General features: G+C 46.7%; 7 protein-coding genes across 9 annotated transcripts; 5 read left to right on the top strand and 2 right to left on the bottom strand.

The window, feature by feature from the left end:
• The first annotated feature begins 1027 nt into the window (after window positions 1-1027).
• Window positions 1028-5858, top strand: LOC111078585 (endoplasmic reticulum metallopeptidase 1). Its single transcript, XM_022373350.2, has 9 exons — window positions 1028-1739; window positions 2719-3386; window positions 3461-3818; window positions 3874-4438; window positions 4505-4689; window positions 4750-4893; window positions 4958-5057; window positions 5117-5511; window positions 5565-5858. Exons 1-9 carry the CDS (start codon window positions 1734-1736, stop codon window positions 5730-5732), a joined length of 2589 nt encoding a protein of 862 aa, XP_022229042.2. The 5' UTR covers window positions 1028-1733; the 3' UTR covers window positions 5733-5858.
• Window positions 5859-6305: 447 nt separating this feature from the next.
• LOC111078562 (endoplasmic reticulum metallopeptidase 1-like) lies at window positions 6306-10733 on the top strand. 2 transcript variants are annotated; one of them, XM_022373302.2, is made up of 10 exons: window positions 6306-6369; window positions 7404-8092; window positions 8163-8247; window positions 8316-8436; window positions 8503-8657; window positions 8712-9095; window positions 9162-9527; window positions 9587-9733; window positions 9803-10291; window positions 10367-10733. In XM_022373302.2, the coding sequence occupies exons 1-10, from the start codon at window positions 6322-6324 to the stop codon at window positions 10526-10528; spliced, it is 2646 nt and encodes an 881-aa protein (XP_022228994.2). In that variant the 5' UTR covers window positions 6306-6321; the 3' UTR covers window positions 10529-10733. The 2 variants fall into 2 exon arrangements, with proteins under 2 accessions (XP_022228994.2, XP_022228995.2); XM_022373303.2 differs by lacking the exon at window positions 6306-6369 and adding an exon at window positions 7237-7329.
• A 377-nt stretch (window positions 10734-11110) lies between these two features.
• On the top strand, window positions 11111-14483 carry LOC111078570 (endoplasmic reticulum metallopeptidase 1-like). Its single transcript, XM_022373322.2, has 11 exons — window positions 11111-11181; window positions 11246-11937; window positions 12001-12085; window positions 12149-12269; window positions 12332-12486; window positions 12549-12932; window positions 13005-13300; window positions 13362-13431; window positions 13498-13644; window positions 13717-14217; window positions 14294-14483. The coding sequence occupies exons 1-11, from the start codon at window positions 11161-11163 to the stop codon at window positions 14453-14455; spliced, it is 2634 nt and encodes an 877-aa protein (XP_022229014.2). The 5' UTR covers window positions 11111-11160; the 3' UTR covers window positions 14456-14483.
• Window positions 14484-15124: 641 nt separating this feature from the next.
• LOC111078573 (endoplasmic reticulum metallopeptidase 1-like) lies at window positions 15125-18869 on the top strand. The gene is made up of 11 exons (XM_022373324.2): window positions 15125-15194; window positions 15688-16370; window positions 16440-16524; window positions 16599-16719; window positions 16799-16953; window positions 17011-17394; window positions 17458-17753; window positions 17820-17889; window positions 17948-18094; window positions 18158-18649; window positions 18708-18869. Exons 1-11 carry the CDS (start codon window positions 15144-15146, stop codon window positions 18867-18869), a joined length of 2646 nt encoding a protein of 881 aa, XP_022229016.2. The 5' UTR covers window positions 15125-15143.
• A 987-nt stretch (window positions 18870-19856) lies between these two features.
• LOC111078569 (endoplasmic reticulum metallopeptidase 1-like) lies at window positions 19857-23310 on the top strand. Of its 2 annotated transcripts, none has more exons than XM_022373320.2 (11): window positions 19857-19926; window positions 19980-20674; window positions 20743-20827; window positions 20902-21022; window positions 21077-21231; window positions 21322-21705; window positions 21771-22066; window positions 22133-22202; window positions 22261-22407; window positions 22470-22970; window positions 23043-23310. In XM_022373320.2, the coding sequence occupies exons 1-11, from the start codon at window positions 19906-19908 to the stop codon at window positions 23202-23204; spliced, it is 2637 nt and encodes an 878-aa protein (XP_022229012.2). In that variant the 5' UTR covers window positions 19857-19905; the 3' UTR covers window positions 23205-23310. The 2 variants fall into 2 exon arrangements, with proteins under 2 accessions (XP_022229012.2, XP_022229013.2); XM_022373321.2 differs by having other exon boundaries at window positions 19875-19926; window positions 19983-20674.
• A 272-nt stretch (window positions 23311-23582) lies between these two features.
• LOC111078572 (zinc transporter ZIP1) lies at window positions 23583-25136 on the bottom strand. The gene is made up of 2 exons (XM_022373323.2): window positions 24054-25136; window positions 23583-23858 (listed from the first exon to the last, which is right to left on the bottom strand). The coding sequence occupies exons 1-2, from the start codon at window positions 25111-25113 to the stop codon at window positions 23818-23820; spliced, it is 1101 nt and encodes a 366-aa protein (XP_022229015.2). The 5' UTR covers window positions 25114-25136; the 3' UTR covers window positions 23583-23817.
• Window positions 25137-25523: 387 nt separating this feature from the next.
• Window positions 25524-26578, bottom strand: LOC111078567 (zinc transporter ZIP1). The gene is made up of 2 exons (XM_022373316.2): window positions 25659-26578; window positions 25524-25592 (listed from the first exon to the last, which is right to left on the bottom strand). Exons 1-2 carry the CDS (start codon window positions 26566-26568, stop codon window positions 25552-25554), a joined length of 951 nt encoding a protein of 316 aa, XP_022229008.2. The 5' UTR covers window positions 26569-26578; the 3' UTR covers window positions 25524-25551.
• Window positions 26579-26681: the final 103 nt, after the last annotated feature.

Genomic DNA, 26681 nt, shown 5'->3' with positions numbered 1-26681 from the left:
TGGATTCGAGCACTAATTGGCCGCAATCACGATTATGTGCACCCGATTAATGGGCTTTGTGAACAAGTATTAAAGTACTTGGATTCAGCGGTCAGTGTTCTATAGAAACTGAAATTATTTATGATAAGGATACGGCAGCCCGTGGCAGCGATGCAATTAATTTTAGCATGTCTTATTTTTACAATTTACCCACCATGGCATACATCACCTAATTAAAATTGCAATTCTGAAAGATAAGAATTATATGGCCCAATGGAATGAGGGTTTTATCGTACTTTACGAGTATTATACCCAAACAGAACTTCTTAAGGAAGATAGCGGCTAATTGGCACATATACTCGTATACTCGTATATTTTCTAAATTTCTCCATAAATGCATAAAGCATATATATTCGTTTTGATGTTTGCTGAAGCACTTTCAGATATATTCCAATGCTTTTGGATGCTTGGGAACGGACAGTTAAGGTGACTCTCTGCCCCGTGCAGTCGAGCGAGAAAATGGGTTGACATAATTCGATGGCAGCAGCAGTCCGCTCCACCCCACCCCCAGTTTGCCAGCTCTGGAGTCTGCCTACTCAGCCGGAACGCGTGCAACAACAGCGACGATCCATCCATTGGGCAGGTGAGTCTGAAATACATACAAAAATAATTCAAATCACGCAAACGGTTTGTTAATCAAGCGAGTTAAACAACGGAACTCGATCCCAGATGAGGATTCGCAAATGGGCTACAAGGCGGGGCAAAAGATAGGCAAACAAAAGGGGAATGGAATGACACATAAACGAAATGAAATCAACGACAGACTGGCAACAACAGCAACAACAACAGCTCACAAATTAATTAGTAAACTCTGTAGAAATGCGAGAGCATTGCGAAACAAGTGCCAGGGTGCCAGGGTGCCAGAGACAAAGGCAGCCATGGATGATGGGGTAGGGGGCATGGGTTTGATATTGTACAGGGATCGGAACTGGCAAATGGGGCTGGGTCTGTTCGGCAACTGATGCTAATGTTAGTCAGTCAGAGACAACGATAGCAAAGACCCACTCGGTCTCGATTTTACGGGAAAATCTGCTGAATCTGTACGGAAGGAGAGCCTTCCAAGGTGGCGCGTAGCAGTGACGTGTGACGGGCCTAATCAAGCCGTTTCTATACCGTGTTGATTTATGGTTCGAAACTTCTAAGTCGAAGGTGCCGCCGCAAAAGTGTATCATCGAGAGCTGCACGAAACGAGGAAATACGAAATATCTGGGAAATTGTTTCTGTTCTTTTACGATACACAACAGCATTTCTCCATAATAAAGATAAAACTCGTTTAGCAATGGCTCTATTGTCTTACCCACAATAGCAGCTGCACACACTACTGTAACACCCCCCGAATGCGAAAACAAGAAGTCTCATAAAATCCAATCCACACGCGATCGGCGCCCAAAGGGGTGGTGTATGGTGTATAATAAATACGAGCAGTACTTTAGTGCTTGTTTATCGTTCCGCTGCCATGATATTGTCGAGCACTCGATACCGATAATTTACCTTCTTCGTCAAATTCCTCAAAGTGTTGGCGTTTGCCTTCATATATCTTTGGCAGACCCACCAGACTCGCACCTCAATCGGAACTCAAGGGTGACGGGGCCCAGACGTGATCAAGCAAAATCCTTCAAGTGCCAGTGCTGCTTAGGCTTCTTCGAAGAATACTTCCTGTGAAAATCTCAATACAGTTCCAGAAATCTCTAAAAATGGGTGTACGTATGGAATTAATGCGAGTTTATGGAGTGCCAACAATATGAAAAGTGCAAAACAAATTAATTATAAAGTGAAATTAAAATCATTTTGTGATTTATAGAGTGAAAGTCCTTGTGTAAAGAAAGAATTTTATTTCGTAATTCCAATTTTTGTTCAGAGTCCGGAAGTAAAGTCTGAAAAGTTATCTACATGAAATTATTTAATTCTGGGAAGCTAATTAAAAATAAAAATGCATGCAAAATATAAGAAAAATTGTGATAAATCAATTTCCTGAGTCCCTTGAATATACTTAAAACAGAAGAGACCCCTAGCAATTAAAGAAAAAGCAAAGGATATGAAGAGTGGCTGGTCAACGTTCAAAGTCAAGGAGAGTCAGCAAAAATGAACAATAAACTGTGACAGATCAAATACGTGTGTACGCGTAGATAAGAAATCGATTAAGAAACTTAAACCACACCCTTCAAAGATGCCGCGAGCTCTGGCAATTTTTTTCGTTTGCAGTTTCAAGCGATAAAAGTCGTTGGTAATTCGTTATAGAGTGGCTATCGGTTTATGGCCCCAACTTGAACGGTTAACGATCGATAACCATCGTTATCTAACACTGACCACACGCCCGTGAATCATGGATGAACACGCGACGAAGCACGATTTCAATTCTGATCGTTCTGTAATCTGCAAAATCAAGAAAAGAAAGTAGAGAAAAGTTGTATTAGCTTATCGGTGCGACGGATTGTAAATCAATAAACATTCAGCTTTGTATGCGCTCAAAAGCTCAGCCACAGCTGGGATGCCATCCGGCCCAGTAACGCGAATTGTATGGCATCGGACGTGTGCAGAAGTCGCCAAGTTCACGTGTTCCGAAGTAGCTTCGATTAGAAGTCCCAGATTAGATATGGATAATCAAGCTTTAATTAACAATAATTGGAATTTATAGAGAAACAACTCGCAGCTTAACACTCAGCACTCTCTCTTCGACAGTTCAATTCCAAGTATCACATCGACGTGGACTTCGAGGTGCCCAAGAAGCTGCAATGGTACTACGCTCCCGTTTTCTTTGCCTTCTGGCTGTGCCTCTACCTGTCGCTGGTCAACACCCAGATAAACAGCATGCCCAAGCCGCTGATGCGCAGCGACGAGGCCAGTCATCCGCGCTCCTTCATAGCACAGCGTGCCGAGGACACTCTCATCGAACTCACCCGCATTGGGCCCCGCGTCGTGGGGTCGGTGGCCAATGAGGTGGCTACCGTTGAGTTTCTGCGCGCAGAGGTGGCCAAGGTGGAGGCCGAGATGAGCGATCTTTACGAGATTGAGATCGATGTGCAGCAGGCAAGCGGCGCCTACATGCACTGGGAAATGGTCAACATGTACCAGGGCATTCAGAACGTGGTCGTGAAGCTGAGCGAACGCAACTCCAGCAACGAGAACTTCCTGCTGATGAACAGCCACTATGACTCGGTGCCCGGCAGCCCCGGTGCCGGAGATGACGGCTCGATGGTCGTCTCCATGCTGGAGGTCATGCGTGTGATAGCCAAAACAGGCGATCCGCTGGCCCATCCAATTGTTTTCCTGTTCAACGGAGCCGAGGAGAATCCCCTTCAGGCCTCGCACGCCTTCATTACACAGCACAAGTGGGCCAAAAACTGCAAGTAGGTCAGCCCCAGCAGCAACAGCTGCTCGTCTGGATGCACCTCATGCTCCCATCTCTTACCTCACCCCACAGAGCTCTCATCAATCTGGACTCTGCGGGCAGCGGCGGTCGGGAGATCCTCTTCCAGTCCGGACCCAATCATCCCTGGCTGATGAATTACTATCGCAATGTGCCGCATCCATTCGCCAACACCCTGGCCGAGGAGATGTTCCAAGCTGGCGTTATTCCATCCGACACGGACTTCCGCATCTTCCGCGACTATGGCGGCGTTCCCGGCCTGGACATGGCCTACATATTCAATGGCTATGTGTACCACACCAAGTACGATCGGATAAACGCTTTTCCCAGGGCCTCCTTCCAGCACACGGGCGACAATGTGCTGTCGCTGGCCAAAGCTCTGGCCAATGCACCGGAATTGGACGACACTGCCGTAAGTTTCGGCTTGCCGCATACCGAATGCCTACAAAAATGTCGCATACTTTCAGGCGCACGCTGAGGGCCACAACATCTTCTATGACTTTCTGGGCTGGTTCATGATATTCTACACGGAGACCACGAGCATCATTGTGAACGTTGTGGTGTCCCTGCTGGCCCTATTGGCCATTGGCATCTCGTTGTACTTCATGTCCGTGCGCTCGGGATGCAGCTGGAAGGGTGTCCTGCTGCGCTACGCCATCACAATTGGCATGCAGCTCGCCTCCCTCGTTCTGGCGTTGGGCCTCGCCCTGCTCGTTGCCATCTTTATGGATGGTGTGAATCGCTCGATGAGTTGGTTCACCTCCTCGTGGACGATCTTTGGCCTCTACCTGGCGCCGATCATCTTCGGCATGAGCATCCTGCCAGCCCTGTATCTGGAGAAGACGAAACGCGACCCCCTGGGCCTGGGCTTCCGCATCCAGCTGTTCATGCACTCGCACTGCTTCTGGCTGATCGTGATTATGGTCACGCTGACGGGACTGAGCATTCGATCGGCCTACTTGATAATGCTCTGTGTGCTGTTCGATATTGTGGCTTTGATTGTGAACCTGGTGACCAAGTGGCATCGCAAGGGTAAGTAGAAAACTCTCAGGACTTTGTTGGATTCAATTAGTACTCTATCCACCTCTCTGTCCACAGCCTATTTGTTTGCCATTGCTGTCACCGTTTGCCAGATCCTTCCGTTTGTTTACTTCACGTATCTGTGCACGGCGGCTCTCCTCACTCTGATGCCCATGCAGGGACGCTCGGGTTCTTCGTCCAACCCCGATATGGGCATTGCGGCCCTTGTCTGGCTATTTTCCCTCATGTTTGCGGGCTTTATAGTAAGTGTGAATTCGATTGCCGGAACTGGCTTGTGGCTAAGAGAACTTGTTCGTTGCTAGGTACCGCTGATCATGTTCTTCCGCAAGACGAGAACGATTGTGCTGTGCTTCCTTGGAATTACAATCCTGTTCATTATAATTGCGGTCACGAATGCCGGATTCCCCTACAAGGAGAAAACCTCCGCCCAGCGCTACTCATTGATCGTAAGTGACACCCCAATCGTGACTCTCACTATCCAGTTTGCATCTGATCGTGGCCCATTCCCAGCATGCACATCGCCGTCTACATAACGCGGATGGAACCACTCGCATGGACGAATCAGGCCTGTATATATATCCCCAGGATCGGCGCATCGAAATTGCACGCGGTAAGCGTTTTATTTTTCCGTATATAATTCTCTCGCTTAATGGCCCACTTGATGCTCAGACGAAATCAATGCCCTCGGAGAGGTGCAGGAGGTCAGCGAAACTTGCGACGAGGAAATGTTTTGCGGGCTGCCCCTGTACAATCATCGCTGGAACAAGGCACGCAAGTATAGCCTGTGGGTGCCGGTGCCCGAGCTGCCGGAGATACCCACGGAGTATCCAACGCTCATTCTGCAGGACACCAGCGAGCTGGAGAGTGCCACGCGGCGGCGTTTCAACTTCTCGCTGAGTGGTCCGGATCACATGGGCATCTTCGTGAATCTGAAAAATGATGCCAAGCTGGTGGACTGGTCCTTCAACGACACTCTTGTTCGGGAGCAGGCAGAACCGCCGTATATGGTGTATTTCTCCTACGGACTGGACAACAGTACCCTAGAGTTTACCATCGATGTGGAGGTGAGCTTAAAGCACAGCCTTATTCCATGCAAATACTGATTTAATGCTTGCAGAAGACAACTTCAACGTTCGATACGCCCACTCTGGAGATTGGCATTGGCGGTCACTGGGTGAATCAGGATATAACTGCCAATGAAAAGCTGAGAAAATACATAGATCGATTTCCATCGTACGCCTACATACAGGGCTGGGTGGGGTCCTACGAGACCTGGTATTTCTAAGGGGCAGAGAGATTCGTTTTGCTTTACTAATGGTAGTCATTAAGCGTTATCGATTAACTGTATAGAATCTGATAAAAAGTACACATACATATTATATATATTTTATTAAACCAATAAAACTACGAATACTACTCATATAATGGAACGTCTTTTTTTGTGTTTCTTTTTGGTTAATTATGCATTGCATTCATTCCCCAAAGATGTTCGTGAATGGCACATTGTTTACTTAGGGCGTACGAAACACGGGCAAAATAAACCACAGGTGTGTAATTAGCCACAAACAATATTATTCCACTAGGACTGTCTATGAAATGTTAGCCAGAGAGCCACTAACGCACGTGCCAAGGGGCCAGCTATCTTCATTTCGAGTCTGGTGATTGCTGCGCTCGCCAGACGCTCTCCATAATCTGCGAGATTTGAAACTATGATAAAGAGGCACTTGCTAAAAGAAAGAGCGGAGGCAAAAAGTTTAAAATAAACATAGAGAGCCCATGAAATTCCAGATTAAACATTTTAATAAGCATCGGCAATGATGATGATGATGCGACTGAGAGAGATCTCATCTCAGTTGGATTGTTTCTGCCCAACGATGATGTGGGGCTCCATGCGTACGCGTTCTGATTCTTTCGAGAGTGAGGTGAGGCAACATTCAGTGATTGTGGGTGAAAGTTTACATTAATAATGACTTGCTGGACTGATAACAGAATTTATACCTTCATTTGAGCAGCTTAGGTGTCTGATAAGTGCCTGTAATAAATCGGTTATCAAGTTTTTTAATTTTTATTAGTCAATGAGTGAATCATATGAAGCATATGTTCCAAGTTTGTTCATCGTGTATCCAATTTCTTTTATGGCTCACCTATCTGAAGATATTTGCCGGTCCCCAAAATTGTGTACATATGTATGTATGTACATATATACTTGAAATATAATAGGAAACAATAATTGTTAAGTTGCGGTGGTCTGGTCTGTTATCATAAAGATCTCCTATATGTGAAGAAAGGAGTGTAGAGAGCTCCGTGGGTGATTGAGATAAGGCAATTGAATTGATATCAGCAATTATACAAGTAATGGTTATAAAAACATAAATCTTTTGCTCATAAATGAGGGAGGGCTGTTTAAAAAGTTATCTAAAAATTGCATGAGAGCTTGTGTATATTCGGAATTTTTTGGATATATTTATCCAGGATATTCCCATTAATATCAATTCGGATTCAACAAAAGAAAACGTGAAAAGGTGTAATGAAAATTTATTATTTATATTTATTGCACATATTGAATATAGTATATACGTTTCGCGTATCGCTTGAAGCTGGTTCTGTCATAGCCACCCTCGTCGTTGCGATGAAACTTAATTAAATTTCATTTTTCATAAAAGCATGCATATATCCAAGAAGAACCACTAATATCCGTATGTGTACGGAGTATGTATGTAGTACATGCAATAAATTAATTTATATCATGGCCACACGTGTATCCAATCAGCGCCCCTGGTTTTTCGCAGATATAAAAGGAATTGGCGTTGGTCCCATTCTGGAGCATTCAGTGTGCAGAGCTGTAGCTGCAGTAAAGGCAAATGGGTGACAAGGACAAGCTTGTATGAGCAATTTCCAAAACTGAGATTTTCCGTTTCCACTAAACGTATTCTGGATAATTTGATTTGTCTTTCAGATTTCTGACGAGCCCGTCGAAGCTGGTTCTCTGCCGCCGAATAGTGGCAGCAAACAGGAGCAGAGTCCCAGAGGTCCCTGGTACATGGCCAGCGGCTTCCTGTCGTTCTGGCTGCTCCTCTTCTTTGCCGTGGTGGTGCCACTGTTCTACCGCCTGCCCGCAGCCCTGACCATCGAGGATGTGCCCAAGGGTCTGTTCATTGCCGAGCGAGCACAGGCAAACCTTTACGAATTTGACAAAATCGGACCCAAGGTGGTGGGCAGCGATGGCAATGAGAACAAGACCGTTCAGTTCCTGCTCAAAGAACTGGCGCTGATTGAGCAGAATGTCCTGGATGAGTACTTTGACATTGAAATCGATCTCCAGACTGTCTCCGGCTCCTATATTCATTGGACCATGGTCAACATGTACCAGGGGGTGCAGAACATCGTCATCAAGCTGAGCCCCAAGAACTCCACCAGCGATACCTACCTCCTGGTCAACAGCCACTTCGACTCGAAGCCCACCAGCCCATCGGCTGGCGATGCCGGTCAACTGATTGTCACAATCCTGGAGGTGCTCCGCGTGATGTCCAGTACCAAGCAAACCTTCGAGCATCCGATTGTCTTTCTGCTGAACGGTGCCGAGGAGAATCCACTGCAAGCCTCGCACGGCTTCATCACCCAACACAAATGGGCAGCCAACTGCAAGTAAGCAATGCGAATCGATTCCCAATCAAACAGAACAATCAATAACACAGACCCCTCCAACACTTTGAAGGGTCCTCATCAATTTGGATGCAGCTGGCGGGGGAGGTCGCGAGATTCTCTTCCAGAGTGGCCCCAACCATCCCTGGCTCGTAGACGTAAGCAACCCTGAAGCTGCTGCCATCTGTGGCCAACGAAACTAAGCCAAGTTTTTCCCATATTTCAGTACTACAAGAAGAACGCCAAGCATCCATTTGCCACCACCATGGCTGAGGAAATCTTCCAAACGGGTATCCTGCCATCGGACACGGATTTCACCATATTCACCAAATACAGTAGTCTCGTCGGTAAGCAACAGCAACCAAAATATGTGTAACTTAATAGCTAAAAATATAAACTATTCCTTGCTGCAGGTCTGGACATGGCCCAGTGCATCAACGGCTACACCTATCACACCAAATACGATCGCTTCGATGTGATTCCCCGCACTTCTATTCAGAACACGGGCGATAATGTTCTCAGCCTGGTCCGCGCCCTCTCCAATGCCACAGAGGTGCATGATCCAGAGGTAAGTTCATCCAGTCTAACTAAGAATATTATTATATTTAAATCGTTTAATCAGGCACACGCAGCGGGACACGCCATCTTCTTCGACGTGCTGGGACTGTATTTCATCAGCTACTCGGAGAGCACTGGTGTGATCCTCAACTATGCCGTGGCTGCAGCTACCCTTGTCCTGATCTTTGTGTCCGTGTGCCGCACCGCAAGCGTCTCCAATGTCTCCACGGCCCACATCGTTGGCCTGTTCATTCTGATTTTCGTGGTGCAGATCATTGGTTTCGTTCTTGGCCTGGGACTGCCCGTTGTGGTCGCGTATTTGTTCGACAAGTACGGCCTCTCCCTCACCTACTTCGCCACTCCGGCGCTTATGATCGGCATTTATGTGTTTCCCAGTCTGCTAGGACTTAGTTTGCCCTCGTTCATCTACTTGAAGCTGCAACGGAGCGTGAGTAGTCTGAATACCGTTCATACACATGCATTTCAGACTAAAGCAATGCCATTTTCCATACAGGAAAAGATTTCCTTTGCCCAGCAACTGCAAATGGTGCTGCATGGACACGCTATCATCCTGGCCATTCTCGCCCTTGGATTAACTTATTATGGACTGCGATCCGCCTACGTGATAACATGGACGCTCATCTTTTACGTGATTCCCCTGACCATCAATCTTCTCACGACGCTGCACGATCGCGGCTTCTCCTGGACGGGCGTCCTGAAGCTTGTCCAGATCATTCCGTTCCTGTACAACAGCTATCTCTTCTACACCTTCCTGGTTATTCTCTCTGCAATGATGGGCCGATTCGGTAGATCGACCAACCCCGATCTAATTATCTCTGCTCTGAATGCCTTGGGAACTATTTTTGCCATGGGCTTTTTGGTAATATTTACTCAAGTATATTCCCTCTACAGCTATCTAACAATGCAAACATCATATAGATTCCCCTTATCAACGTGTTCCGACGACCAAGTATGATCCTCCTCGTCCTGCTGGCCGTCACAGGTCTGAGCATCTACACAGCCAGCTCCACCCAAATCGGATTCCCCTATCGCCCCAAGACCAACGTGGAGCGAGTGCCCTACCTGGTGAGTACTTGCTGTACAGTGGCATATCCCTGGACATTCCATCAAAACTAAAGGGATCCATCATTCCAGCAAGTGCGACGAACCTTCTACGAGTACGATGGATCCGTCAGCAAGGACGACTCCGGCTATCTGTTCAACTTCCAGGACCGCCGTGGACCTGCACCCCTGAAGGGAACCAAAGTGAATCTCACTGGCCTGGCTAGCATCGAGTCGGACTGCTCCAAGTACATGATGTGTGGCGTTCCCCTCTACGATCACCGTTGGGTGAAGAACCGTCTAAAGGGAATGTGGCTGCCACGCAACGCACCCATCGAAACCCCATCGGTGCCCACGCTCGAGCTGCTGAACAAGACTGTGCTGGAGGACGGCAAGACCGTGCGGTTAGAGTTCACAACGGCGGTTACCGATCACACCAGTGTGTTCATTCAACCCTACGAGGACGTGGCCGTAACCAACTGGACATTCCCCACCGCTTATATCGGACAGCAGACGACATATCACATCTACTTCTCGCATGGCAAGGATGACACGGCACTCTCCTTCTTCATCGAACTTTCGGTGAGTCCGCTTGTTGGTTTCAAGACTCTTTGGAGTGGATCTTGATTTTGGCATTTTCTTCTTGCATTAACACAGAAACCCGATGGCGACTTCAATGTGCCCCTTTGCCAGGTGGCAATGTCATATCATTATATTAACGATGAAGGCGATGAGCTCAGCCGGAAGTTTGCGAAATCCTTCCCCTCCTATGCAGCGCTGGTCCAGTGGCCCACCGCCTACCAACGTTTCATTTATTAAGCGGATTCTTGCGGCCTGAATTGTGTGTGTTCCAAAACCCCCATCGCAGACCGTACTCTGTCCATGGAAGCAGGCGTTCAACCCTGACTAAAGTTGTGTGGCGACAACGCACCTTGCCTTGTCGTAGTCAACTTGAAACACCAATTATCCATATCAGAAAATAATAAAAATAATGAACACACGCCTGTGCAATTAAGCTCTAAATCAACCGTGATACAAATCTGAGCCATAAATGATTTTATAGCAGATTTAGCAAATTATTCAAACCAGTATTTTTTGGGTGAATTTCAATCAAAACGGGATTCCCCTCCCAGCTAGGAGGGATCTCATCTGTGGCAGCCCAGTCTTAGATTTTGTTTTGCAGTGGGATTAATGCAGATTTGTTCTCGTGCTCCTTGATGACTGGAATACTCAAAATATTCCAAAGTCTGGCCTAATAAATTATACTAATCAAATGGCGATTAGGATAAGTTGTCTCGAGTACTTTCCCAGCAATTGACCGGAGGCAGATAAGTACTAGGTGTACTTTACGCCCACGCAGAGCAGATATAAAAGTATCTCGGAGTTTTCTTTGGACAAGCAGTTTCATTCCCGACAGCGGCCAGTGAGGTTCTGCATACAATACTTTGGTCATGGGAGACAAGGACAAGCTCGTAAGGAAACGGACTGCCTCCTCCCTATTTGAATTATGAACATTCACAATTTACAATTCGGTAGATCTCTGACGTGGAGTCCGTCAAGGACACGGCTCCGATTGCCGCGAAGGTGGCCAAACTGGCACTGAAGGCAAATCGCCCCTGGTACTTTGGAGCTGGATTTCTGCTCTTCTGGGCCATGCTCTTCGTGTCCATTGTGGTGCCACTCTTCTATCGCCTGCCCACACCTCTGACGGTGCACGATAGCAACCAGGGCGCATTCATTGCGGAACGGGCCCACAAGACGCTCGCTGGACTGGCCAGCATTGGCACAAAGGTGGTCGGCAGCCAGGGAAATGAGGTTAATACGGTGAATTTCCTGCTAAATGAATTGGAGCTGATCAAGCAGCAGGTCCTGACCGAGTACTACGACATTGAGATCGATGTCCAAGTTGCTTCGGGTTCCTATGTGTTTTGGACCATGATCAACATGTACCAGGGTATCCAGAATATCGTCATCAAGCTGAGCCCCAAGGGGTCCACCAGCGACACCTACCTCTTGGTCAACAGCCACTTCGACTCGAAGCCCACTAGTCCGTCGGTGGGCGATGCCGGACACATGGTATCCACTATTTTGGAGGTGCTGCGCGTGATCTCCACATCCAAGCCCTCATTCCAACATCCGATTGTCTTTCTGCTGAACGGTGCCGAGGAGAATCCACTGCAAGCCTCCCATGCCTTCATCTCCCAACACAAATGGGCACAATTCTGCAAGTAAGCAATCTATAGATCTCCATAGATCTCATGGGTCGAAATATTAACGTATTATTATTATAGGGTTGTTATCAACCTGGATGCCGCTGGAAGTGGAGGTCGCGAAATTCTCTTCCAGAGTGGCCCCAACAATCCCTGGCTGTTAAAGGTAAGTAATCCATCGGGGAAGCTCCTTTAGAGGCTCCTAAATGTACATTGCAATTTTTTATAGTACTACAAAGAGAGCGCCCTGCATCCGTTTGGAACCACCATGGGTGAGGAAATCTTCCAAACGGGTCTCCTGCCCTCAGACACGGATTTCGGCATTTTCAATACCTACGGAAACCTCGTGGGTAAGTGCAAAGGAATATCTGCATATGGTATTGGGTTTTCAGACATTCTTTGCCACCAAAAGGTTTCGACATTGCCCAGTGCATCAATGGCTTCGTATACCACACCAAGTACGATGACTTGGATGTGATTCCTCAGGGTGCGCTCCAGAATACCGGCGATAATCTGCTTAATCTGGTGCGGGCCTTGGCAAACGCCCCAGAGCTGCGCGATGTAGAGGTGGGTACAGGTACAGGTGAATACGTGTCTGAACGGATCTAACAGCCTCTTGATCTATCCAGGCATTTGCTGAAGGACACGCCATCTTCTTTGACTTCCTGGGCCTGTTCTTCATCAGCTATTCGTCCACCAGTGGCGAATATCTCAACTATGCCGTGGCTGGTGCTGCTGTCATTTTGGTTTATATATCCCTCCTGCGCATAGCGGCTGTCTCGAATGTATCGGCGGCGGATGTCCAGGGGTGGGGTGTCCTGCTGCTGGTTGTGCAAGTCGTGGCCTTCGTTCTTGGCCTAGCACTTCCCATTGTTGTGGCGTACCTTCTGGACAAGTACGGGCTGTCGCTGAGCTACTTTAGCAGTCCCATACTGGTTGTCGGTCTCTTTGTGTGCCCAAGTCTCCTGGGACTGAGCCTGCCCTCCACCATCTACTTCACACTGTTCCGCAATGTAAGGCTCCACAGGAATGGAATTGATTTCAGCTGCCAATTACTAATCTTTCACTCTACTTTTGCGTTTCAGAGCAAGGTCTCCTTTGCCCACTACATCCAGCTGGCGTTACATGGCCACGCCGTTGTCCTGGCCGCTCTCGGGGCTGCTTTGACAGCCTATGGCCTGCGATCGGCCTATGTGGTAACATGGACACTCCTCTTCTACGTGATTCCATTGGCCATCAACCTGCTGACGACCATCCATGATCGTGGCTACGCCTGGACGACCATCCTTAAGCTATTCCAGATCTTTCCGTTCCTGTACAACAGCTATCTCTTCTACACATTCGTTGTGGTGCTCACCCCCATGATGGGACGCTTTAGCATGTAAGCAATGCCAAACCATCAGCTGCTATGGCCTCTCAACCCCATCCCAATCCCCTTTTAGGTCCACCAATCCAGACTTGATTGTGTCTGCCTTGACTGCATTGGGCACAATATTGTCCATGGGTTTTCTGGTATGTTCCCTTGTCCCTCTACACGATCTGCATAATCTTAACTGTACCTTAACATTATCGCTGCAGATTTTGCTGGTGAACATGTTCCGCAGACCGAGCATTGTATTTGTCATTCTGCTGGCCGTGAGTGCCCTGAGCATATACGTGGCCACCTCCACCGATATCGGGTTTCCCTATCGCCCCAAGACCAACGTGGAGCGAGTCAACTACTTGGTTCGTTCATTTTCCTGCCATACTCTGCTCTTTGACACGTATCTTACACTTGCGTATGAATTATAATTGCAGCAAGTGCGACGAACCTTCTACGAGTACGATGGAACAGTCAGTCGGGACGACTCTGGCTACGCGTTCTTTTTCCAGGACAGACGTGGGCCAGCTGCCTTAGAGGGGTCCAATGTGGATCTAACGGGTTTGGTGAGCCTCGAAGCGGACTGCGACAAGTATATGATGTGCGGAGTTCCGATGTACGACCAGCACTGGGTAAAAAGCCGCACAACTATTATGTGGCTGCCGCGTGAGCAGCCCATCGAGACACCAACTCCGCCTACCCTCGAGCTTTTGAGCAAGACTGTGCTATCCGGCGGTACAACAGTGCGGTTGGAGTTTGTGGTGGCGGGTCCGAATCACTTCAGTCTGTTCATCCAGCCGTACGAAGATGTGACCATCAGCAACTGGACGTTCCTGGCAAGCTACCTGCAGAACACCACTACGTATCCTCCGCCGTATCACATTTACTTCTCCTACGGAATAGACAGCTCACCGTTGAAATTCTTCATTGATTTTATGGTAGGAAAATTCCCCAATTCCGAACTGTTGACTGCTGCAGTACTATATATTTATTATTCATTTGTCTTTCACACAGAAACCCGATGGCGACTTCAACGTTCAGTTCTGCAAAATTGGTCTTGGGGGACAGTTTATAGAGGATGTTGGAGATGCTGAGAGCGTGAGATTCGCTAATTCATTCCCCTCGTATTCGGCTATTGTCCAGTGGCCTGCTTCGTATCAGCGATATATATTTTAATATAATTATTTTGACTAAAACAGTTGAAAAATAAATAATAAATAATTCAAGCAAATCCGATTCTTTGTGTATCAGCTTCAAAAAAAGCCAGATTAATTCTTTCAAACAAAACACGGCAAAGTAAATCGCAAATACATATAATTTTACTGTAGGTATTTTTTTTCTATAGGGAATATCAAAATCAATGCCCCCAGGCGTTCCGATTAAAACATAATTGAAATACTGAATTGGATTATATTTCCAATTGTATCCAGATTGTTGTTTAGTTTGCAATGAAAAAATTAATTTTAAAAGCTACAAATGTTTATATAGATCTACAAAAAAACATAAAGTAAACAACATTTTTGGAGAGACAAGAATCGAATCGCCTGTCAAAGTAAGTTTAACAAAAACCATCCATGGAACATTGACATTGAGAGAAAAGAGGGAGAGCCACGAGCAGCCACTCACGCAGAAAGCATAATCTTTGGGTTTTGAAACTACGTAACATCCGAGTACGAGTATGTGCCAAGAGTGTCTATGAATAGAGAGATCTGAAGAGATCCAAGAGAGCGCTGAACCCCAAAAAAGCTCTTCGTTTGGGAGATTATTCTCTAAAATTCTCGATGAAATATTCTTATAAGCATCGCCATCGCCAATGACGAGGAGGCTGAGAGAATTTACGTGTCAGTTGGATTTTAAGTGCTCAATGGAGATGTGGCAAGGACTGCGTTGCCGTTTTGATTCCATCCAAAGAAAGGTGAAAGCTAATTTATTTATTGCTATCCAATGTGAATATATATATAATGCTTTTGGGGTTAATAATGTTGATTTATCAACATAAGTGTGTCTCATATTAAATTCCTTAGTGATAAACTCTATTAAATGCCTGCGATAATTTAACATGCATACATCAGTGCTGCTATTATAACATCATAAACTTATCAAAAATATGACTATTGTATGTATTCGATGTACATAGACTCGAAATTGGCAACAGTGGTTGGGTTGCGGTGGGTCTGGAACCATAAAGATATCGCATATCAAAAGAAGAAAAACCGGAGCAGCTCGAGATATCACCATTCAAGTTGTATTAGCATGTACATACACGCTTAAGTTATTGCCAAAAACTATTACCAGTTAGGGAAGAAATGGGAAGAAGAATCATTCGATAAATGTACCATAAATTAAGTTTAATGCAACTTTAAGGAACATTGAATGATGTTCCGCCATTTGGGGAACTATTCTTTCAGATTTTGGACGAGCGCGTCGAGGCGGCATCAATTAAAAATGTTCAAAAACAGCAACAGGACTCTAAAATTCCCTGGTACGTGGCCAGCGGTTTCCTTCTGTTTTGGGCGCTCCTCTTCTTTGCCGTTGTGGTGCCACTGTTCTACCGCCTGCCCACAGCCCTGACCATCGAAGATGTGCCCAAGGGTGTATTCATTGCCGAGCGAGCACAGACAAACCTTTACGAGTTTGACAAAATCGGCACCAAGGTGGTGGGCAGCGATGGCAATGAAAACCAGACTGTCAAGTTTCTGCTGAAGCAGTTGGCACTGATTGAAAAGCAGCGCCTGGACGACTACTTCGACATAGAAATCGACTTGCAGATTGCTTCTGGGGCCTATATCAAGTGGCAATTGGTCAACATGTATCAGGCGGTGCAGAATATTGTCGTTAAGCTGACACCCAGGAACTGCACCAGCGACACTTACCTCCTGGTCAACAGCCACTTTGATTCACAGCCGACCAGTCCCTCTGCTGGCGATGCAGGCCACATGGTTGTGACGATCCTTGAGGTCCTTCGAGTGATTTCTACAACCAAGCAAACGTTCAAGCATCCAATTATCTTCCTGATCAACGGTTCCGAGGAGAACTCATTGCAGGCTTCGCACGGCTTCATCTCCCAGCACAAATGGGCTCCGTTCTGCAAGTAGGCAACAAGATAAGACCATTTTGGTGTGTCATGATAATAAAACGATAAATAATATATTTTCTGCAGGGTTGTTATAAACCTGGATGCAGCTGGCAGTGGAGGCCGCGAGATTCTCTTCCAGACTGGACCCAATCACCCTTGGCTCGTAGATGTAAGCTATCTAAAATGAAGAAGTCTTCTCCTGCACAAATTTCTATCTTTTAAATATCTTCTGTTCTATTGCAGAGCTACAAGAAGAATGCTGAGCATCCATTTGCCACCACCATGGCTGAGGAAATCTTTCAAACGGGTCTCATCCCATCGGACACTGATTTCGGTATTTTCCGCACATATGGAAACCTTATTGGTACGCACACATGACACAAAACAGTTGTAACAAATCATCTACAAGAGACATCTCATATCATTTCCTCTTCTCTACTCAGGATTGGACATAGGACAGTGCTTCAATGGTTACATTTATCACACACAATACGATCGTGTGGACATTATACCCAGGGCTTCTATTCAGAACACGGGTGACAATGTTCTCGGCCTTGTGCGGGCCCTGTCCAATGCCACAGAGCTCCACGATACCACGGTAAGTGAACTGAATTAACAAAGCCTTGACACACAATAGAAGCATTTTTCTTAACAGGCAAACCCTTCAGGAAACACAATCTTCTTCGACGTCTTGGGGCTATTCCTCATCAGCTACTCGGAGAGCAATGGCATAATCTTCAACTATGCCGTGGCTGGAGCTACCATTGTCCTGATCTTTGTGTCCTTGTGGCGCACCGCAAGCGTGTCCAATGTCTCCACCGGGCACGTCGTCGGCTGGTTCATTCTGATTCTCGTACTCCAGGTCATTGCCTTGCTGCTTGGCCTGGGACTGCCCGTGGTGGTTGCGTATTTGTTCGACAAGTATGGCCTCTCCCTCACCTACTACAGCACTCCAGCACTGCTGATCGGCCTGTATGTGTGCCCGAGTCTCATCGGTCTCAGTTTGCCCTCCTTCATCTACTTGAAGCTGCAACGGGATGTGAGTAGACACCAGACAGTAGCAGCCAACTGACATGATATATATATCAATGCATCCATTTAGGACAAGGTTTCCTTTGCCAAACAACTGCAGCTGGTGCTCCACGGACACGCCACAATCCTGGCCATCCTCGGCTTTGGACTAACTCTCTATGGCCTGCGCACAGCCTACGTGGTCACGTGGACTCTCGTCTTCTACATTATTCCCCTGGCCATCAATCTTCTCACGACTCTGCACGATCGCGGCTTCGCCTGGACGGGTGTCCTGAAAGCCTTCCAAGTTATCCCGTTCCTGTACAACAGCTATCTCTTCTACACATTCGTTGTGGTGCTCACCCCCATGATGGGTCGCTTTGGCTTGTAAGTAGTGTCTGGCGCTTATTTGGGATGATTTCTCAAACTCAAGTTGAACTGCTTCTTTTTTAGGTCCACCAATCCAGACTTGATTGTTTCCGCCTTGACTGCATTGGGCACAATATTCTCGTTGGGTTTTTTGGTTTGTGATTTTGCTGCTCCACAGTCATCGATCGGTACATTTAATTCTATCTCCTCAGGTTCTGCTTGTGCATATTTCTCGGCGCTTCAGTCTAATTTTCTTCGGCCTGCTGGCTGTGACTGCCTTAACTGTATACACTGCCTCATCCACGCAAATCGGGTTCCCCTACCGTCCCAAGACCAACGTGGAGCGAGTCCCATATTTGGTTAGTGATCTGACAAATTAGCTTTATTCTTTTTATCATGTCACTCTTTAATTCTGGCTGCAGCAAGCGCGTCGCGTGTTCTATGAGTACGATGGAACAGTCAGCAAGGACGAGTCTGGATACCTGTTCAATTTCCAGGATCGTCGTGGAGCTGCTCCCCTGAAGGGAACCAAGGTGAACCTTACTGGTTTGGTCAGCATGAAATCGGACTGCGAGAAGTACATGATGTGTGGGGTTCCTCTTTACGATCACCGCTGGGTGGAGAGTCGGTTAAATGGAATGTGGCTGCCGCGTGAGCAGCCCGTTGAGACGCTTTCGGTGCCTGTTTTGGAGCTGCTAAGCAAGACTGTGCTTCCCAATAACAAAACCGTACGATTCGAGTTAAACCTGACGTGTCCTGATCACACGAGTCTCTTCATCCAGCCGTACGAAGACGTGAGCGTTAGCAACTGGTCGTTCCTGCTCAGCTACACGGCCACATACACCCCCCCGTATCATATATACTTCTCATATGGAGTAGATAATTCACCATTGAACTTCTTCATTGAGCTAACGGTAGGGAATTCGTATGAATATTGAAAGGAAACTATCTAAGCTTGTGCGTTTTCCACAGAAATCTGATGGAGACTTCGATGTACCTGTGTTCCAACTGGGAATATCGGCCCAGTATATGCACTCTGAAGGCGATCATCTGAGTAGGAAATTCGCTGCATCATTCCCTTCATTTGCGGCGATTGTTCAGTGGCCAGCTATGTACCAGAGATACATATATTAATCTGTATTATCATTACAATTTCGATATATTAAAGCTGAGGTTTATATAAAACAATATGGACATTGTGTCCTCTATGTGATGATAGTAAATGTTACTTAAGTATGTATATTCTTCTATTAAATATGGGCACATATACATATGTACACAGATGTGTGTATAGATATATAAAAGAAACCCAACCCCACTTAGCAACATATATTCTGGCATTATCATATTCATAAAGATATTCAAAGTGGAAAGTACAATGTACAATATTATATCCATTTAATCAGTGTAGTGGATGTGACTCATGTAAAAGGGGAACAGCTATTGGTGCCCTAAATCAGTTACCGATAATACATATTTATGGTTTTGGCGACATGTGTGCATATGTACTAGAAATACACGAGTTTGGTGCAAATTATAAGCACTTTTGTCGTTAGGCACAGGCATACATACATAGATTGCTGTTTATATGGGATCATTCAGGGCCCATATCTCCGAAAGCAATACGGGAAGTAATCAGAATAATCGAAACTGCTTCAAATAAAATCTATTAAAATTTTATCAGCTAATATGCATGCTTTCTTTGCTTGTTCAGATCCAAAGTCTCCATGAGTAGTTTGAAAAGTTACGAACAAATACAAACTAAATCAAAAAAATAATTAATGAAACATATTCAAAGGGTTTAAGTTTTCGAGAATCATCATTAATCGCTGTTCAGCAGATAGTTCATTGCTTAATATAGTTTTATTAATATATTTTAGATATATTTATATTTGGAATACAGATCCACTTTAGATAAATATTATTATGGTGTTATGGTAAGTTCTTTAGCCACCCTCGCATAAATGGATTTATGTCCGTATGAAGCTGTTAAAAAATATCTGAATTTCAACTATCATTGGACCGATAAATGTGCAATAAATAACCTGTTATAAAATGCCATTAAAAATTATCTTAATATTATTTCGGTTTGGATATAAGCAGCACCCTCTTTTATTTAACTTTAGTCCCATTCTGGAGAAGTTCTGAGCTGCAGTGCCAGACAATTGAAATGGGTGACACGGACAAACCTGTAAAAAGGACTCGGAATATTCTTTCCCCTTCACTAATTGCTTGTTTCTGCAGCAGGTTTCATATGAGCGTATCGAAGATGGAGTCGACTCGAAACCGCAGGAGTATAGGAAAAAACTGGAGCAAAACTCCACAGGTCCCTGGTATTTTGCCAGTAATTTCCTTCTGTTCTGGGCGCTGCTCTTCTTAGCCGTAGTGGTGCCTCTCTTGTACCGGCTGCCCGTAGCCAACACCATCGAGGATGCCTCAAAGGGAGGATTCATTGCGGAGCGCGCCTACGACAACCTTTACGAATTTGACAAAATCGGACCCAAAGTGACAGGCAGCGATGCAAATGAGAACAAAACCGTGCAATTCCTACTCAAAGAACTAGCCCTGATTCAGCAGAGTGTCCTTGATGACTACTTTGACATGGAAATTGACGTGCAAGTTACTTCCGGCTCATATCTAAAATCTGAAATAATCTACATGTATCGAGCGGTGCAGAATGTTATTGTAAAACTCAGCCCTAAGAACAGCACCAGCGACACCTACCTCCTGGTCAACAGTCACTTTGATTCGAAGCCGACCAGTCCCTCTGCTGGCGATGCGGGCCACATGGTCGTTACGATCCTTGAGGTGCTGCGAGTGATGTCCACCACTAAACAGACATTCGAGCATCCAATTGTGTTTCTTATCAACGGAGCTGAGGAGAAATCGCTGCTTGCTGCCCATGGCTTCATCTCCCACAAATGGGCTACGTTCTGCAAGTAAGCTACGGAATAATTACATTTTAGTCATGAACTGATAGTCCAATGATATATCTAACGTGTTGCAGGGTTGTTTTAAATCTGGATGCAGCTGGCAGTGGGGGACGCGAGATTCTTTTCCAGACTGGACCCAACCACCCTTGGCTCGTAGACGTAAGCAACGCGATATGGAGAAGTCTTCTCCTGCACACATATTTAGCTTTTAAATATCTTCTGTTCTATTGCAGAGCTACAAGAAGAATGCTAAGCATCCATTTGCCACCACCATGGCTGAGGAAATCTTTCAAACGGGTCTCCTACCGTCGGACACGGATTTCCGCATTTTCACTCAATATGCCGACCTCATAGGTATGCATCCATAGAACACTTGAATAGGCACTGCTCACATATGTCTTTGGATAGGTCTGGACCTGGGACAGTGCTTCAATGGTTACGTTTATCACACAAGGTACGACCGCATTGACGTCATTCCGCGCACTTCTCTTCAGAACACTGGTGACAATGTACTTGGTCTTGTCCGAGGTCTGTCCAATGCCACAGAACTGCGTAACCTAAATGTAAGCTAGCATTGCTTTCACAAAATTCTATTTTTTATCTTTATATCGTATCATTATGACTAAAACAGAAAACGTTTTATCTTTACCCAGGCATACTCAGAGGGACATGCCGTCTTCTTTGATGTCTTAGGGCTGTACTTCGTCAGCTACTCGGAGAGCAATGGCATAATCTTCAACTATGCCGTGGCTGGAGCTACCATTGTCCTGATCTTTGTGTCCTTGTGGCGCACCGCAAGCGCGTCCAATGTCTTCACCGGACACGTCGTCGGCTGGTTCATTCTGATTCTCGTACTCCAGGTCATTGCCTTGCTGCTTGGCCTGGGACTGCCCGTGGTGGTTGCGTATTTGTTCGACAAGTACGGCCTCTCCCTCACCTACTACAGCACTCCAGCACTGCTGATCGGCCTGTACGTGTGCCCGAGTCTCATCGGTCTCAGTTTGCCCTCCTTCATCTACTTGAAGCTGCAACGGGATGTGAGTAGACAACAGACAGTAGCAGCCAACTGACATTATATATATATATCAATGTATCCATTTAGGACAAGGTTTCCTTTGCCAAACAACTGCAGCTGGTGCTCCACGGACACGCCACAATCCTGGCCCTCCTCGGCTTTGGACTAACTCTCTATGGCCTGCGAACAGCCTACGTGGTCACGTGGACTCTCGTCTTCTACATTATTCCCCTGGCCATCAATCTTCTCACGACTCTGCACGATCGCGGCTTCGCCTGGACGGGTGTCCTGAAAGCCTTCCAAGTCATCCCGTTCCTGTACAACAGCTATCTCTTCTACACATTCGTTGTGGTGCTCACCCCCATGATGGGTCGCTTTGGCTTGTAAGTAGTGTCTGGCGCTTATTTGGGATGATTTCTCAAACTCAAGTTGAACTGCTTCTTTTTTAGGTCCACCAATCCAGACTTGATTGTTTCCGCCTTGACTGCATTGGGCACAATATTCTCGTTGGGTTTTTTGGTTTGTGATTTTTCTGCTCCACAGTCATCAATCGGTACATTTAAATCTGTCTCCTCAGGTTCTGCTTGTGCATATTTCTCGGCGCTCCAGTCTCATTTTCCTCGGCCTGCTGGCTGTGACTGCCTTAACTGTATACACTGCCTCATCCACGCAAATCGGGTTCCCCTACCGTCCCAAGACCAACGTGGAGCGTGTCCACTACTTGGTTAGCCTTTTATTATTTATCTGAATATATCTGAAACTAACCCCATTTTATCCTGGCTGCAGCAAGCGCGTCGCGTGTTCTACGAGTACGATGGAACAGTCAGCAAGGACGAGTCCGGATACGTGTTCGATTTCCAGGATCGTCGTGGAGCAGCTCCACTGATGGGAACCAAGGTGAACCTTACTGGTTTGGTCAGCATGAAATCGGACTGCGAGAAGTACATGATGTGTGGGGTTCCCCTCAACTACAAAAGCACTGAGAGCAGCCGCGTTAATGGAATGTGGTTGCCGCGTGAGCAGCCCATCGAGACACCATCGGTGCCTGTTTTGGAGCTGCTAAGCAAGACTGTGCTGGCGGATAACAAAACCGTACGATTCGAGTTTAATTTGACTTCTCCGGATCAGACGAGTCTCTTAATCCAGCCGTACGAAGACGTGACCGTTAGCAACTGGTCGTTCCTGCTCAGTCTGTTGGAGAGTAAAACGTCCAGTAGCAGTCCGTTCTGCATTAACATCTCGTATGGAATTGACAGCTCTCCACTAAACTTTTTCATAGAACTCACGGTAGGAAATTTCAATCAATTGTCTCATTGAAACAAGCTGTTTCTAATTGTATGTACTTTTATTTTGAAACAGAAACCCAATGGCGACTTCAAGGTACCCCTCTTCAAGATCGGCGTATCGTCGCTTTTTATACACAGCAAAGGGGACGCCTTGAGTCTGAAATTAGCAGCATCGTTCCCATCCTTTGCGGTGGCCATCCAGTTTCCGGCAATGTATCAAAGATACATTTATTAATTTATCTGAAATGCAAATTTTTAATGAACAAATAATTGTGTCCGAGAAAATTCGTTCAACTATGATGCCTTCAAACCCGATAGGCCAAATATGAAATATATACATATATACCAAAAATTATACAATACCATAAACGGTCACTCTGATAAAAGCACAGTTAATGGGGGGCGGAAATTTGAATTTGATTTGGCGCGAAGGTCTCCTTATCATGCCTGTTAACGCATTTAACGTTAACGCTACCAGTCTGCTAAAACGCACACAAAATGTACTGTTAACGCAACTGCTCCATTTTTAAATACACAAAAATAACGGAAACGAGATTGGGTTCAGCCACCTAGAAATACTCCTACATACATTTCTTTGTATTCAGACAATTTACTCGTTTCTTTGGTCTTAGTTTATTCGCGTGACGTATTCATATAAAATATGCATATTCACATACATATATACATACGAGTATGTACTCATGATGTGGCTTCTATAAACGGTACATAAATAAGTATATGCAACAGCTGTCAAAAGCAGTCAATCAGGAATCCAACAATATATCCAGACATAAATTAATTACATGTGTATATTGTTTTATGGTACATCCTGTCGAGTGGTGGCTATTCTAGGAACACACCAGGCTATCGTCGCCCTCCGCTTCGTCAGCTGCAAAAGAGAACGGAAGCAGGGAATCAATACTCACATTGTACATATCTGCACCCAGCCAGAGCATTGTCCCACTAATACACAACACGAGCCCCCTAATACCCACAAGACCCGCGTCAATCAATTGCCGTTGCGGAGTCCCACGCGATAAAGTGAGTTCTCGGCTATCACCCCGCCCGCCCGCTTATCACTTACACAAAATTTGCAGTCCGAACATCAGGGCGAAACCGGCCAGGGCGGCAATGTAGGCGCGCCAGCCGGCGTGGTTCTCGGTGAGAATCTCGCAGAAGACCACATAGAGCAGAGTTCCCGAGGCGATGCCCTGCAGTATGCCCGAGGGAACGCTGGGCTGATTCGGCTTCACATTCTGACTAATGCCAATGCCCACACCGATCCCGATGGGCGTGACAATCGAGAAGGTAATGAGATAGATAATGGCCAGAGAGCTGCGAGTGCGGGCCACCAGCAGCTCCATGCCCACGCAGAAGGCCAGCACCAGCTTGTGGGCAGCCACAGCCGCGAACATGAACCAAACCGTGCTGACGGTGCCCTCCAGTCCAATGGCCATGCCCTCGAAGAGCTCGTGCAGGGAAAGAGCTAAAATAATGCCCAGTCCGCGCATAGAGGAGCCAACGCTGTCCTTGTCGGACACCACAGGCATGTGCGAGTGATCATTATGATCTTTGGGCTGCTCCTCCTGTAGGTTCTTTGGCTCCTCTGGCCTTGAGTCCACTGCGCCTATTTTGCCAACCAGAATACTGTGGCGAAGGCTGTGTGCCCGCTCGAAGGCGCAACTTGCCATCGACTCCTTCCTGCTGAGCTTCTTCTGGTGGCGATGCACGAAGGTGTGCATCAATTCATCCAGGGCGTACATCAGAAAGAAGCCCGTGCAGAGAAGCATTTCCGGCAGGGCAAAGGGAGTGTTGGCGAGAATTCCACAGAACTGCAGCTCCTCTACCACCTCAATCACCTCCGGCAGCATGTGCAGGAATGTGGTGCAGATCAGGACTCCGCCGCCAAAGAAGAGCAGGCACCGCACCACCGTTGATGAGCGGGTTTCCTCTGGATTCTTCTTTGTCCACTCGAGGCAGCGATCCAGCATGTAGGGCAGACTGCCGCAGATCACGGTAATCACAATGAGCACCACCATGGCTACCACTTTGGCCACCATCAATCCATGTCTGTCAACGCCAACCGGCGACACGTCCCTGACACTGGCTATGCCAGACTCTTCCATCGACGCCAAACCGTTCATGTTTCCGTAGCGAAATGCGAGCATTGACTGTGGAGCAGAGTCACAGAACCCAACCACCTATATACTCCTATACACCCTATCGCATTGTCGTAAATTAGTGGCAGTGATTGAAATCTGATTACTGATTGATATGGGGAAGAGTCACCCGCAGACCCGCACCAAACCAAACATGGTACAATTTATCTTTTAGACAGGTGGCCTAACCTTTTAATCCCGCAATACCTTTGATGTTCAAAAAACAGTTGCATAAAGTATGGGAATTTGGGGATGTATTGGTTATTTTGGCTTATCTTCGATATGATTGATAGATTCTCAGCTTCAAGAGGGACATAAATTATTCTAAATATATAAACCAGATAACTACAAGTCTAACCATACCAAGGTTAAATTTTCTCAGCCATGAGAGGCTTGCCCTGAAGCCAGAGATGTGCACAGCCGCTATGGGCATACGTAGTGGCTCTTGCCCTTGGCCTCACCAACTGCAAGAAGGAGATCAATGACTGTTTAGAGATTCGCTTATATGACAAACTATTTCGTTGACTCACTTGCTATCTGGAGGCCAAACATCAGGATGAATCCCACCAATGAGGAGAGAAAGACCCGCCAGCCGGCATGGTTCTTGGCCACAATCTCAAAGAAGATCACATAGATCAGAGTGCCGCAGGCGAGGCTCTGAAGGATTCCCGAGGCCGTGCTCGGCTCATTCGCACTCGATGTCTCGCTGACTGCAATCCCAATGCCCAGGCCAATGGGCGTGACGATGGAAAAGACCAGCAGGTAAATGACAGCGATCAGCCATCGGGTGTGAGCCATCATGATCTCCATGCCAATGCAGAAGGCCAGCACAAGCTTGTGGACGGCAATGGCGCCACACATGAACCAGACCGTGTCCACGCTCATCTCCAGGCCAATGGCCATGCCGCCGAACAGTTCGTGCAGGGACAGGGCCACGATAATGCCCAGTCCACGTAGCCAGTTGGGCTCCTCCGGCTCCTGCTGCGCGACTACTAAATCCGTTTGAGGATCCTGCTCCTGACCCTGACCGTCCTGCACGACTTGCACAAGCACCTTCGCGACCTGGCGCTTTCTTAGCTGCCTTCGGCGCACCACAAAGTGCATGGTCTCCTCGATGAAGTACATCAAATAGAAGCCCGTACAGAGAAGCACCTCCGGCAGGCCGAATGGTGTGGGCACCAGCATCCTGCACTGCTGCAGAGCATTCACCAGCTCGACCACCTCCGGCAGCATGTGTATGAAGGTAGTGGCTATGAGAACACCGCCGCCAAAGTTGAGTAGGCAGAGCACAACCATAAATTCGCGGGCATTTCCCTTGGCGCGCTTCGTCCACTTGTAGAAGCGATCCAGGAAATAGGGCAGAAAGCAGAAGATCAGGGTGACCACCAGCAGAACCACAATGGCCACAATCTTGGCCACGATCAGCTGTGAGACGGCCATATCGAGTGAAGAGAACTCAACTAACTAGCGGAGTGACCATACACTCACTTTTTATAGTCGGGGGGCCCACTTGATATCTAGATAGAGATATCAGCAAATAGCCAAATACTCGT

This window comes from Drosophila obscura, unplaced genomic scaffold (genome assembly GCF_018151105.1).
Source record: "Drosophila obscura isolate BZ-5 IFL unplaced genomic scaffold, ASM1815110v1 contig_186, whole genome shotgun sequence".
In the NCBI taxonomy this organism is placed as follows: Eukaryota; Metazoa; Arthropoda; class Insecta; order Diptera; family Drosophilidae; genus Drosophila; species Drosophila obscura.
This window is presented reverse-complemented; position numbering and strand designations above follow the sequence as displayed.